General features: G+C 57.1%; 1 protein-coding gene across 1 annotated transcript; it reads right to left on the bottom strand.

Annotated features, from left to right (window-relative positions):
- On the bottom strand, positions 1-12,678 carry LOC123253312 (acyl-CoA wax alcohol acyltransferase 2-like). The gene is made up of 7 exons (XM_044682497.1): positions 12,594-12,678; positions 5,008-5,118; positions 4,456-4,526; positions 4,155-4,359; positions 1,747-1,921; positions 1,122-1,321; positions 1-403 (listed from the first exon to the last, which is right to left on the bottom strand). Exons 1-7 carry the CDS (start codon positions 12,676-12,678, stop codon positions 249-251), a joined length of 1,002 nt encoding a protein of 333 aa, XP_044538432.1. The 3' UTR covers positions 1-248.
- Positions 12,679-13,820: the final 1,142 nt, after the last annotated feature.

Raw genomic sequence — 13,820 nt, 5'->3', positions numbered from 1 at the left:
GTCTTTTTATTCGCCATCCCCATGTGAGAGACCCTGAGCTCCCTGTTAGCCCCCTGCCTCGCCTGGCCCTGGGCCAGTGCAAGGCCGGAGGCTCCGAGGTCTGGTCACGAAGAAGAGGTTCTGAGCTGTCGTGGCGTGTCCCTGCCTGCCCTGTCCCGAGTCTCGGTGCCCCGTGGCTCTGCCCTCAGCCCCCCTACATGCATGTGTTCTGCCATTCCCGGATCAGGGAGCTGGCTGCTGGGCAGCTTTCAGATGATCTCTAGCTCCTGGGTCTCCGAGATCCCATACTGGGTCTTGTGTTCATCGAACAGCTTCCGCAAGGCCTTGACGTACAGAGCGTGGTATTTGTTCACCGTCTCCTGGCTCGGGTTCTCAATCTTGGGGATTGGCAGGGGCTCCCCGACTGCCAGGGCAGAAAATGAAAGTGGGAAGGCGTCAGAATCGCTCCCTCCCTAGAAGCACCCATAGCCAGCAAGGCCCGGACCTAGGCTTCCCCCTTCCCCAGCCTGGCCAGTGGCCCCAGGAAGCCCCTCACGCTCCTGCCTCTTTTAGCTAGGAACCACCAGAGACGCCTCTGAGGGCCAGACCAGCACTTCCAATTGTTTCTTTTGGTTTCGGACAAGCCGGGGACAGGATTAGGTGGACACAAGGGAAGAAGGAGGGTACCGAGTGGGGCCAAGGAGCTGGGGCTGGAAGCATCCTTAGGACAGCCCTTAGAGGTCATCTAGCCTAACCCCCTTGTCTTGCCAATGAGGAAACTGCCCCCAAACCCTGTGCTGCCTCTCAGTATGTGCCGGGCCTCGTCTTGGGACCCTTTGGATTCTTCGCCTTCCCCCACCCCAACTTTGGCAGCACCGAGGCCCCCAAGCACTCGTCACTCTTATTTCAGGCATCCGCTGTCTCGCCACGCCGAATGCTACTCCGTGTGTCCAGATGGCACCCTGTCCCTGCCTCAAGAGATGGTCAATCCCCCTGGCATTAGCCTGGTGAGGAGCTAGCCAGGGACTGGTGCCTGCTGGTCCATCACCGGGCCTATCCCTAAGGCCTCCCCAGCTCGCTCAGCCCTGCCCGTGACGGGGCTTCCCCTGCTTCGGTGACTGACTCAGAGTTGGGGAACTCACCGATGGTGGTGATGGGCCGACTGTACGGCAGGAGGCCCCAGGAGTTCTGGGTGAAGCCGCGGCCATAGAAGGCACAGGGGTAGATGTGCACCAACCTCTGGAACCACACCTGGAAGCTGTGGACCCAGCCTCGCCGGGCGAAGATGTACTGATCGTAGACTTCATTTTCTCCAAAGTTATACGAGGGGACCAGGGCCACCCTGTGGAGATTGGGGGACAGAAGCAGGCCTCTGCAGCCCAGGCTGGCCTTCCCTTCCTTCTCAGGCCTAAGGCTAAGTCCCAGGGGGCCTCTTATGAAAAGGTTGCCATGGAGAGAAGGAGAGGGGAGCTGACTTCCATGGAGCTAAGCTAGGCTCATCTCCTGGGGGTCCCCCCCTCCCTTCTCCACATCTTCCTCCACGGACAAGGGGTGGGAGCTGGAGTCCAGTGGGCGTGCCTGCTCACTGCTGCCCCATCCCTCATCCCATGCCTCGTGCTGAAACCAGGCATCGGTGAATTAGCCTCCTCCCCTGAGCTCCCAGAGCCCTTCCTTAATCTTCTCAGGGCTGCCAAGAGGGAGCGAGGACCCCCCCCCCCGCCCAGGGCCCGCTTGCCCCCACCCCAGTTTGGGCCACGGGCCACCTACCCGTGCTGGAGGGCCATGCGTACAAAGCCATAACGTCTCTTCAGGACAAGCTTGGTCAAGCCCGGCCTGGCATAACGGCATTCGGCCAGGCCACCCACCACCACCACAACAGCATTGCCTTGACCTTTGCCAGTCAGCAGGTAATCCATGGAGGCCTGGCTCACAGAGCACGCTCCTAGAGGGCAGAGAAGCTCAGGAGGGCCATTGAACCTGCACCGCAGTTGCCCCACAGGGCAGAGCAGGGCTGGGCCAGTCAGGCCAGGGCGGTCTAGCTGGGTCCCATGAGGCCGCTGCACGCCACATGGCCTTAGTCTAAGCGGAAGGTTGGGACCGACGGGAGTAGAGAAGTAGAATGGGAAGGTGATTTCCCCAAGGCTGAGGGGCCTGCTCTGGGGCAGACAGAAGGGTCTTGCAGGCACTAACTCCAGAACTCTCATTATTTCCCCATTGGGAGGAGGCAACCAAGGTCTCCACCAGAGCACCAGGAAGGCCAGCAGCCTCGCCTAAAATGGTGCCTATCTGAGTAAAGAGGCCGGGGGGGGGGGGCTTCTGCTCTCTGAGGATCTCGGGGTGGCTGGGACCTCCTTGGGAAGTCATTTGGCTCAGCCCCAGAATGTCCTAATCCCACCAGGACGGAAGCTTGGGAAGAGCAGAAGGCCCACTGCCCGAGGCCCTCCCAATGAACGGTCTGCCCTTCCTCCCACCCTCCCATTTGGTCCACAGTGTCTGGCCATCAGTAGAGCCCTTTCCATGGTGCTATCCCAGAAGCGAGCACAATAGAGAGCCCCCACTTCCACCCTGGAATGTGGAAGATGAAACATCTGCTCAGGGGGCTACATTAGGCAAGCCAGCCCAGCCCAGCCCAGCCCAGCCTTTTTGACTGTGGAATGATGCTTGACTACAGGCTCCCTGGAACCCCGGCCTGACAGGGCTCCTTCCTAGCTTCTGTACATCTGACCGGGGGCTAAATCTGGGCATCTCTCTCCCCACTTCCCAGAGTCTGCTCACTTAGAGAATCCAACCAGCTCAAATACAGCAGATCCCACTGAGGAAGGAGATAGCAGCGGGAGGATGAGGCCGACTCCGTACGTGTCCCAGAATCCCAGAATCAAAGCTAGAAGGGCCCCTAGAGACAGTCTACACCAGCAGTGGCAAAGGCTTTCAAGTTCGTGTGCCCGAACTGCAACTTCGAGCTGCCTGTGAGAGGCCCCTCCATTACTCCAGACAGCGGAGGGAGGAAGCGCTCCCTTTGGGTGGCTGGCCAGATGTCCTGGGGTGCTGGGAAGAATGGGAACGGAGCAGCTTCCCCTCCACCAGTACCGGCTGGGCACACGTGCCGATACTTCACCAGTGCGGGTCTACACCATCACATGTTCGACAAATGAAGACCTCCAGGGAGAGGGAACCCACCTTAGCTCCAGGCAATAGCCCCGCTGGGCCCAATGGACTTTCCTTTAGCCTCCAACTTACTTATGAAGGGAATTTTTCGTGCCCTCAAGCTTCCATCTGCCTCCCTGGCCCTTCCCCCCACTGCTTCTCCCGGTTCTGTCCTCGTGGGACAAGTCTGCTCTGTCTTGCCTAGGACAGATGGTCCTTCTACTATTGGAAAAAGGCCAGCAGAGCTCTCTCGCCAGAGTCCGCTCTCCCCTGGCCCTCGATCAGGCTCCTGGTTGCCCTTCCTTCTGCATAGCAGATCCGGCCTGGCAACGTCCTCTCTCCCGAGTGGGCCAGTTGACCAGAGCCAGGCACCACTCCTGTGCCAAGGCAGCCACCCCCTCAGAATTCCCAGGGTCTTTCCACAGAACCTACGTTTGAGGAGGCCTCCCCTGGCCCACGCGTCTGCCTCGGGCCGCCTGAGATCTTACTGCAGGGCAGGCCGTGGGTCCCTCTGAAACTAGCCCTAACTGGATGGCTGGAGACTTGGGGGGTGAGTGCTAGCGCCCAGCCTTCTCTTCTACTCTCGTGCCGAGGGTCCCATCTGTGCCTTCGCCTATGACTAATCCAAATGTGGGCAGAACCGTTCTAGCCTCCGTAACCGTCGAGGCCGGAGCTTTCACGTCGACAAAGCCGAGCGGGCGCTTATCTCGCGTGAGGGATCCTCTTTTGGCCAGAAGGAGGCCGAAGCCCGATCCCGGAGGCACTCCACCAAGGCGTCCCTGTTTCTTGGCCTCTTTGGGTCCACATGTGCACCCAGCCAGAGCTCTTAAGTACCCAGGTGGAGTAATGAGTGCAAGTCCCCAGATAGGATTTTTTTTGGGGGGGGGAGGAGACTCCCTGTAGGGGTATAAGCAACAAGAGCCTAAAAGAGATGTAAACATCTGCCACCCCCACTCCCCACAGCCAATCACCAGATCTTCAGACCCCAAAATGGAAAACCCACGGGAAGGCTTGGTCACCGAGCAACTCACCACTGGACATCACATACTCCCTAAGGACGGGCACCCAAAAGAAAGCTCCCAAGGTGAGCATGTACGGGGTGATGCCGGGGAAGGTCTTGGAGAAGCCGGAGGCCTCAGTGGCAAAGTGGCAAAAGGCGCTGTGGGCCAGGAGCCCGTGGGGGTGACAAGCGATGATGTAATTGTGCTTGGGGGATAGTTCATGAGTCTTCACCAGCTGGGGGTGGAGGGAGACGGAGTCAGGAAGGAAGGCAGACCAACAGCTGGCCAAGGGGCAGGGTGGAGTGGGGCCGGGTTAGAGGGACCTACTCACCTTGAGTGGAAAGTAGTCTCGGTATTGCTTCCATAGGCGCCAACTCCTTATCCACTGTGACCGTCGACCACCTGCCAATACACCGAAACCTCCTCAGACCTGCTCCCTCAGGCCCCAGGAAGCTGGGGAGGGCCGGGCCAAAGTTGGGGGGACCGAGGCAGGGCTTCCTGTTGCATATGCCGATTCCAAGCCATGTTGGTGGTCAGCTCTGATGCCAGAAGGTGGGCTGCCTCACGACTTCCCCTGCCCCCAATCCTCTATCCCACTTTCCTCACAACCACCCTGTCACTATGATTAGCCCCACACTGCAGATGAGCAAATGGAGGCTGGGAGCCATGAATCTCCTCCAATCCTGGGCAACTTGAACCCAAGCCTGGGGACTGTTTCCCCCAGCTCCACACACTATCTCACCTCTGGCCCAAAGAAAGGAAAGCTCCTGGCAGGAGGCCCAGCTGGGACCAAGCACCCCTTCTTGCCTAGGTTTATTTCTTGATCCATGCTCAGGGCTCCCCCACACCTCCCTGCCTCCCCAACAGCCCCTACAGCCCCTACCTCGCTGCGGGGTCTTCCAGTCAAAAACCAGCCAGATAATCGTGAACACAGTCAGCAGCCAGTAGGATGTGAACACCACCAGGTAGAGGTGAAAAAAGATCACAGATAAAACTGAGAGAACCACAGCAAAGCATTAAAGGGTTAATCAGCTGTGCACCCCCCGGCCGACTCCCCCCAACGACACACGCACACGCACACGCACACGCACACGCTCACTCTCTCTTGCCTGCACTGGCTGCCATCCCCTGTCAACCTCGCTTTGAGCACTCCTACTCATTAAGCATTCCTGCACCCATAGGCCTTCTCATCCTGAATCCCAGAGCAGGGGCCTTCGGCTGCACAGTGTCCGAGCTGAGGGGGGGGCTGGGAAAGGACTCGAGAACACAGAGTGGGCTCCCGGCACACGAGGCCCGAATGAGTGAGGAGGTGCAATTCGAGATTCAGATCAGTGACCTGTACCCAGGTGCCCACTCCGAGGACACGCTAACCCTCGAAGACGCTCGGACCCAGCACCTCCCGATTCCTTTTCCCCCTTCGTCCTTCGGGGCTGAGGGGAAGGCCAGGACCACAGTGCTCTGCTCTCTGGCCCTCTCCTTTCCGGGACTGAGATTAAGTGGCCGGCCGGGCGGCTGGCCGGGCGAAGGAGGTGAGGCCCCTCGTTCCCTCCCTTCTGGGGCCTGACAAGCGCTGACGTGGGAAACGGTGACAGGAGAAAGGGCTAAGCCCAGGCGGCCTGGCGGGGATGCCCAGGGACCGAGACTGGAACGTCCCAGGGGAGACTCCTCAAGGTGCCGAGACGTCTGGCTTGGCAAGTTCCAGCAGCAAATGACTCAGACAGAGTCTAGGGGTGCGTGGGAGTCCCTGCTTTCCCGTTCTAGAAGCTACTCTTGGGCTCTCTGCCTTCTGCTGGGCGTGAGGCTCTGTGCCAGGAGCTGGCCACGACAAGAAGAAAACAAAACGAGCCTCGGCCCTCCCAGAGCAAGCTCTTGGCTGAAGATGCTCAAGAGGGCTAATGACTAGGAGACCAGGAAGGGCTCCCCCCGCCCGGGACCTCCGGATCCTCAGAAGCAGGAGTGAGAAGGACAGAACAAGTGCGTGCAGGTCCTGCAAAAAGAAGCTCGAGGAACAGCCGTAAGGCCCGATTCCCTCCCTCGGCACCGGCTGCCAGACGGGGAGCCGTGGGGTCTTCTGTCCTAGGTGCAATGGAGGGCCCCGAGACTTGCCGAGAGGAGCGACACAGCCAGACCTGTGCTTCGAGACTGGGCAGGCAGGAAGCCTCCCGTCTCCTCCCGGGTCACCGGGCCTCCTTCCCAGCCTCCACAGATCCCTCCCATGACCAATTTCCACAAGGTACCTTCCTATAGTTCTGTGAAAAAATGCTCTAGATCTCTTCTGATTAACGGAACGCAAAGGAAAACAAGCGTGAAGTCTCCCCTCACGTCCTCGGCACTGGCCAAGGGAACAGAAAAGGAAAATGACAAATGCTTGCGGGGACGCCAGAGGAAAGGGGCCGTGAAAGGAAGCGCCGTCGGTGGAACCTTCCAGAATTCTGGAGGACAGCTGGGTCCTCGGTACACACGTACCACTGGGCCAGCAGCAGTACCACCCTCGGCTCCAAAGAGACCCAGGAAGGAAGAAGAGGACCCACGTGTACAAAAAGCTTCAGAGCAGCTCTGTGTGGTGGCAAAGAGCCGGAAAGTGAGACGAGGCCAACAAACTGGGGAAAGCTTAGCAAGTTCTGCTATGGGAGCATAATGGAATACTATCGTGCTGTAAAAAGGCAACGGGTCAGGCAGCTGGCTGGCTCAGTGGATGGAGGTCCTGGGTTCCAGTCTGGCCTCAGACACTTCCCAGCTGGGTGACCCTGGAAAGGTCCCTTCACCCCCATTGCCTGGCCCTTAGCACTCCTCTGCCTTGGCGCCAACACCCAGGACTGATTTGGAGGTAGAAGGTGAGGGTTTTCATTTGTTTTTTAAAAAGGCGACGGGTTCATCAGAAACACCTGCTAAGACTCGTATGAACTGATGCAAAGTGAAGCGAGTGGGCCCAGGAGATCAAGCCATACAGTAAGGACCAAACTGTCTAGATACCCAACTGGGAAAGGCTTCGGAATTCTGACCAGCACGTCGACCCGCCACCGTTCCAAAGGGCTCATGAAGAAAAATGCCCGAGCTGCAGGACATGGAGAATGTGGAAACTGGTTTCGCATAACTTCACATTTGCGATGGGGGGAGGGAGAGAAATTGGAACTAAAACTAAAATGGCATTGAATGCAAAACAAGCTGCAAGTTACCTGACTTTATTTACCCTTAAATCCTTTGGGCCCTTATCCTTCTATGGTTTATTCCCTGCTAAGCCGGCGGTCAGTGAATGAGCATTTATCAAGCTTCAGCCCAGGGTCACTGCCCCTCATGCCAGGGAAACTGCTCCCATTCCAGAGTGGCTGGGCCTGAGAGGGGAAGTCACGAGAACATTTTGACTGGGCACACTACAAGTTCATACCCTGCACAGCCATCCATTACCACCACTACCAACTCTACAAAAGTCCTGCCGGCCACTACGCTAAATTTCTCTCCTGAACTCCCAACCGCAGCCCAGCAGACCCTTTTCAAGTCCTCGGATGGCCCCACCTCGTATTTTCCCGAGAAACACGGAGGCCGTCAGTGCTGAGCTCCCTCCCCTCCCGGCACGTCTTCCAAGTCCTTCTCAGCTTTTAGTCATCTCCTCCTTGGCTCCAGTTTCCAAGGAGACCCGAACCCTTCTTTTCATCAAAGCTAACCTGGCTCCGTGGCACCCTGGTCCTGGCCAAAGCTCTTTCTTTCCCTCTTTCTTGGATGCCCACAAGCACACTTCCGTCATGCTCTTGGCCCTGCCAGGCCTTCGGGCTCTCTGCCTTTCTCTGATTTGCCAGCTCCGCATCCTCAGCAGCACCCACTTACTCCTCAGTCCCTTGCACTCCGGCTTCTCGACTTTCATCGAGTCCGAGCTCCCCAAACGAGTAAGGACGTGCTCCTGCCAAGGTCGCCGGCCATCTCCTAATCGCGGGGCTGTTGGCTTTTTCTGCGTCTTCATCTTCGTGGCCTTTTGGGCAGCTCGGAGCTCCGCTAACTGCTCTCCCTTCCCGGAGCCTCTTTCCTCCGCTGCCTTCTGTGCCCCCTGCTCCCTCCTGGTTTTCTCATCCCTCTCCTGCCTGGGGGGGGGCCCTCGAAGGCTCTCTTCTCTTTCACCTTTGGCAATCGGGCTACATTGCGGGGTCCATTATCCCATCCGTGCGGAAAACTGCCCCACCCGAAGTCCCGTCCTGCCCTTCTGCCCATGTGCTGAGAACACGGGAGGCCTCTGAAATCCCATCTTCGATTTCACTCGAGGTCATCTAGTCAGCTCCACGTTTCTGCTGAGGCTTCTCCAATCCCCAGCCTGGGCCAGTCTCTCTGCTGCCCTCCACGCTTGCATTTCCCACAACCTTTCACACCCTCAAAGTGGATGGCCACTAGCCATCTGGCACGCAATGGGCCTCCTGACTCCTCTTCCCCTCCTCCCTGCTGTGCTACTGCACAGGGCACCATCTTGGCCCCAGCCTCGGGCTTACAACCTAGGATTCACCCTGGACTCCGACTGTCTCTTACCCCATGCCATATTCAATATGGCGCCAAGGCCTGTCCATTTCGCCTCTATAGCATCTCTCCCTGCTGCCCTTCGGCACCTGGGCCTCTCCTATCTTTCCAAGCTTCTGACACCCTCTGCTGGCCTCCTGGCTGTTCCACGAACAAGACCCCCCCCCCATCTCTTAGCTCTCAGTTGGCTTTACGTGTTGTCTCCACCATTTGATCGCAAGTTCCCTGAGGGCAGGGACTATCTTTTGCCTCTTTTTCTATCGGGGAGACGGCACTAAAGAAGTCTCTATTGACTGGAATGGAATGAAGTGGTTCTGGGACTTCCCAGTACCATAATAAACGATACACAGTGAAGCGGCCGTGCCCCTCGGGTAAAAGCAAGAAGGAACCAAGTGTGCTAGCAAGAGCCCAGAGCTGGGAGCTTAAAGAACCGAGTTAAGTCCTGCCCTTAAGAAGATCCTTTCGATGGCGGCCTTGGGTAAATCCCTCCCTTCTTAGGGGTTCCCTCGCCTCCTCTGATAGAACGAGGGGCTTGGATTAGAGGGTCTCTGAGGTTCTGCCAGCTCGGAGTGCTCCGGTCTAGAAAAGCCCCATCATTGGCATGATCTGGGGCCAGCCCGGAAGAGTGAGACCCGGGACTGGGGGTTGTCACCGGCCTGTCTGTCTTCATGTGAGTTCATCTGGGACTTTTACTCATTCCCGAGCTTCCAAGCAGCCTGAACTCTGAAGCCTCAGAAATTCCGTCCCTCCCACGGTGTGGGTCCTGGTGCTCTGGGCCACGCATGCCCCGGGAGCCACTTTTCCTCTTCCCTAGAATCTTGGGGGCCTGCTGCCCTAAGGCAGAACGTGGGGTCTGCCCTTATGCTGCTTGCTCCCCTCAGAGTCCCAGAATTCCCTGGCAGGGAGGCCGAATTCTTCATACCCCACAGACCAAAGGACAGGGGACTGAGAAGAGCCAGGTAGGCAGCTCCTTCCCGACCGTAGCCCCAGCCCCAGCCTGGCCTCAGGGAGTCGCAGGTACCCCTGCGTTCTGGGCCACCTCAGAGACTATTAAGGTGGGGGGTTTGTTCAAAAACAAAGCTGTTCGGTTGGCTCCCTCCATGGCGTAAACGGGGCGGGGGGGGGTTGGCTCTGTAATATTTGTGGCTATTTATCACAATGCAAAAAAAGTCGAGGCAGGGCAACTGGAATGCTCTCTGCTCCCCATTGCCACCTATCACTCCTACTCGGCAACCTCACCTTCTTTCCATATCTACCACCCAGTCGCCAGATCCCTGGCACTGTGGCTGTTATCTAGAGACCAACAGGACACTCCCTTCCTTTCCTCTCCTCCCCAACTCCTGCTTCATGCCAGGTCATAATATACGGGCACGTGAGCCCCCCTCAAACCCCTTCACCTCCCTACCTCAGGCACAGACGAAAATGGCCGTAGCCTTGATCTGACCATGAGCCACAACATGCGACTCTTCCGTGTGGCATAATCTCCGCAGGGCCCTCGCTGTGGCACGGTAAGTACCTCCCTAACGAACCCCCTATTCCCCTGCCCACAGTGGCCCTTCCAAACCTTTCCAGCCCTCCTCAAACATCCTATGACCTCCACTGCCCGTCACGCTTTTAGCTGAGAACCTCTCCTAAAGGAGGCCATTTCCCAAGAGCACTCTCTTCTCCCCTCCCCCTCATCCCCCATCTGCCTTCTGCCATTGACTACATTTAAATCTCTCTCGCATGAGATGGCCTTTCTCCTTGCCAAGGCCAACCCCTTGACGTGCTCAAGTCACGTGGAAGGGCCCTTTGAGTTCACCTAATCCTGAGCCATATCTACCATAGGATGATCCTGATGCCTGACATCCAGGGGCATATTTCCCCTGTCCCCCTCCCTCCCACCCCCAGGCTCTTCTGCCAGTCACACGCGCGCGCACACACACACACACGCACACGCACACGCACACGCACGCGTGCGCACGCATCCCTAGATCAACTACACAAAGGCCTTTTCTCCCTCACCCAACCCCAGGCTAATAGCGAGCCTCTCCCATGAGGCTTGGTGGCTGGCACCTGATCGCACGCCATGGTCCAAGGAGGCCCCGACACAACGTCTTTCCCCACCACTGATGGAGTAGTGAGTGAACGTCCACTCATCCAATCCACTACGTACCGACCCCTCCCACCGCAAGGGTTTCACTTTGTGGCCCCCTCCTAATTCTGGGGCTTTGGGCCTACCCCAGCTCTAAGTCCATGCGTCCTAAGAAGGCCCTTCTGGCATTTTAGAAGTATGTGATCCTGGAGCTACCCAGTGGCCCAGTGGATAGAACACCAGGCCAGCAGTCGGAAGGACCTGGGTTCAGATCTGACCTCGGATACTTCCTAGCTGGGTGACCCTGGGCAAGTCACTCCGCCCCAATTGCCTAGCCCCCACTGCTCTTCTGTCTTAGAACTGACAGACACTAAGACAGAAGGGAAGGATTGAAAAAGCAAAGCCTCTGACCCCTGAGTGATGATTTACAACCAAGCTCCTTGAGCAGCCCAGGGCCCTGCGTCTTGAGTGCTAAAGCTTCATGGAGAGCCAAATCAAACCAAATGTGTGTGTAAGTCATCCGCCACCAGAGGAAGGGATGCTCACCCACCCTGTGGGAATGGCCGCAGGGGCCCCTCGGAGAAGCTGGAGAAGGGGCCAGAGCACGAGCTCATCCTGCTTGGGATTCGAAACTATGTAATGGAGCAGTGTAGCAACAAGGCAGGGAGAAGGGAAGAAACAGGTTCCGAATGGGGAAGTGCCAGAAACAATGGTGACTAGGAAAGGGAGCAGACCTAGGAAAACTTGATATGGGATCTGGGGGAGACCCCTGTGCCTGTGGTCAGAAAGACCTGAGTTCAAATCCAACCTCAGACTCTTTTTAGTTGTGTGACCTTGGACAAGTCACTTCACCTCCGTTTACCTCAGTTTACTCAACTATAAAATGGGGATAATGAGATCACCTATCCCACAGAGTTGCTGGGAGGATCAAATGAGATCACGAGTGTAAAGCTTTTAGCATAATGCCGGGCACATAGTAGGAGCTATGTTTCCTTCTCCATTGGACCCAACCCTAGTCATATCCTCAAGCAGAGAGAGACCTGGAATCACTGGGAGGGGAGGGAGATGAGAGATCTACCTTCTGGGAGAGGGGAGAGGACACAAGCTGGGAAGTGAAGAAAGGCTAAGGAAATGAGGCTCATTCAACCCAGAGAAGAACCAGGAGGGATCTCAGAACACAAAGTGATAGAGCTTGTTGGACTCTCAAAGATTGCTCAAGTCGAGCCTCTTGTTTTACAGAAGAGGAAACCAAGGCCCAAAGAGGGGGAAAGACTTGCCCAAAGGTCCAATGAAGGCCTAATCCATGGGCGGGGCTATACCAGATTTCTGACTTGAGATATAATAAATATTGGCGACCACATAATTTCACAAAATTATTGTCCAACTATTAAATTTAACCCTTACAGGGCACACCATAATCGGTCCTCATCTGACCTTATTACCCCCCTACTCAAAAACCTTCAGTGGCTCCCTATTAACATTAAAATATAACAGTCAAAATTTCTTTCTTTAGGCTAACATTTGGCTGCTGAAGGGTGGGGTGCTAGTGGTGGTGGTACTTGGAACAGCCTAGGCAAAGACAGAGAGATGGGAGATCTCTGCAGCTTAAGACAATGCTTGGTGGATGATAGAGGGAGAAGTCCCAGACAGTGGGAAATGCCGTTTCCTGGGCTACCCAGCTTGGAAGGACATTTGGAAAGTCATGAGGAACTAACATACATGCATATGGTGTGAGTCACTGGCCCTGTTCCCCTCACCTACAGTAGGGGCATCCCTACAGACACACACACACACACACACACGCACACACACACACACACACACACACACACACACACACACACACACACGGCCAGTGTGAGCCACTGGTCATGCTTGGCAGGGAGCAGTAGACTTACCAATGATAAAGGCACTCAGAGCCCACTGGAAGACCGCAAAGACCTCCAGTGCTGTCTTCAAGTCCTTCTTGGAGAGGGAGACCATGGTGCCAAGGGCTGGCCAGAGGAGCCACTCGTCTCCTCTCCCTGTCCTGGTTCTCACAGACTCAGACGCACATATGCACAGACTCATCCACACACCACCCCAAGTTCCAGCCTCCCTGCCCACCTACCTGCCCTCTTACCTATTTGAGCATTTCCCCTCACCTGTCGTAACCCCACTGGGGATTGTGACAGCCCCTTCTTCACCTTTGGCTAAGGAGAGATCTCGTCAGCTGGGAGAGGCTGGGCCAGAGGCCGCTTCCAGGGAGCCCCAGGGAAGAAGAGGGGAAGGCAGGATTCCTGTGGAGACTCACTGCAGGGTGAGGGGAGATGACGCTTGTACATGCACAGGGGCGTCTTCTCTGAGTCTGGCTGGCCCTCGCAGTGCAGCCCCAGAGAAGGCCTCCTAGCCCAGGAAGGGCTGCTCTGCTGGAGCCAGAGGCAGAGGCTCAGGTCACCCACTCATTTCCTTCCCAAGCCCTGCCTGGGCCCAGGCCAAGCTCCCTTGGGGCAGCTGTGTTCTCCTCCCTCCCCCTAAGCCCTAGAGGGGCCGTGGAATGGGGGTGAAGGGTGGGAGGACGTTGTTCCGTAGGCCAGAGGCCCACTGTAGGGGCTACCTTGGAGGCCCGAGGCAGAAGCACCGAGCTCTCCAGACTCTCGCCTCCCATCCAGCCCAAGAGGTTTCTTTCCGTCAAAGTCGGTCTCCATCGTCCTCCAGGATTCCCAGGCATGTGCATGTGCGAGCATGCGTACGGGGGAGACGCGGGGACGTAGAAAGCATGGCTTCTGCCCCAGAGTACTGGAAGAGACAGGAAGTACTGCCATGGAAGGCCTATAGGCTGGGGACAGCGGAGGAGACTCTGGGGCCATGTGACTTGAGTCCAACCTTTGCTGGGAGGACTAGACTTAAAGCGAGCGGGGGCGGGGGGAACGGCAAAGACAAAGCTTCGGAGGGGCACGTAGCTTGCGGGACGACAAAGAGATCAGTTTGAGCAGGAGACGAGGTGGGCCACGCCGGTCAGGGCCAGCCTGTGGGGGGCCTGGAATGCCAGGGATGTGGGCGATAGGGGGTTTCTGAGTGGGGAAGCGAGAGTGAAGAAGATATAGTCGGTCTAACCCTAATTCCCCCACTGCCTGTGCTTCTGC

This window comes from Gracilinanus agilis, chromosome X (assembly GCF_016433145.1).
Source record: "Gracilinanus agilis isolate LMUSP501 chromosome X, AgileGrace, whole genome shotgun sequence".
NCBI lineage: Eukaryota > Metazoa > Chordata > Mammalia > Didelphimorphia > Didelphidae > Gracilinanus > Gracilinanus agilis.
The sequence above is the reverse complement of the archived record's forward strand: the minus strand, read 5'-3'. Positions and strand labels throughout refer to the sequence as shown.

Coding starts and splice junctions, on each gene's coding strand:
- LOC123253312 (XM_044682497.1), bottom strand. CDS start 12,678: ATGGTCTCCCTCTCCAAGAAGGACTTGAAGACAGCACTGGAGGTCTTT. Junction 5,119..12,593: donor TCTGAGTGCCTTTATCATTG/GTAAGTCTACTG, acceptor TGGTTCTCTCAG/TTTTATCTGTGATCTTTTTT. Junction 4,527..5,007: donor CTGGAAGACCCCGCAGCGAG/GTAGGGGCTGTA, acceptor GTGTATTGGCAG/GTGGTCGACGGTCACAGTGG.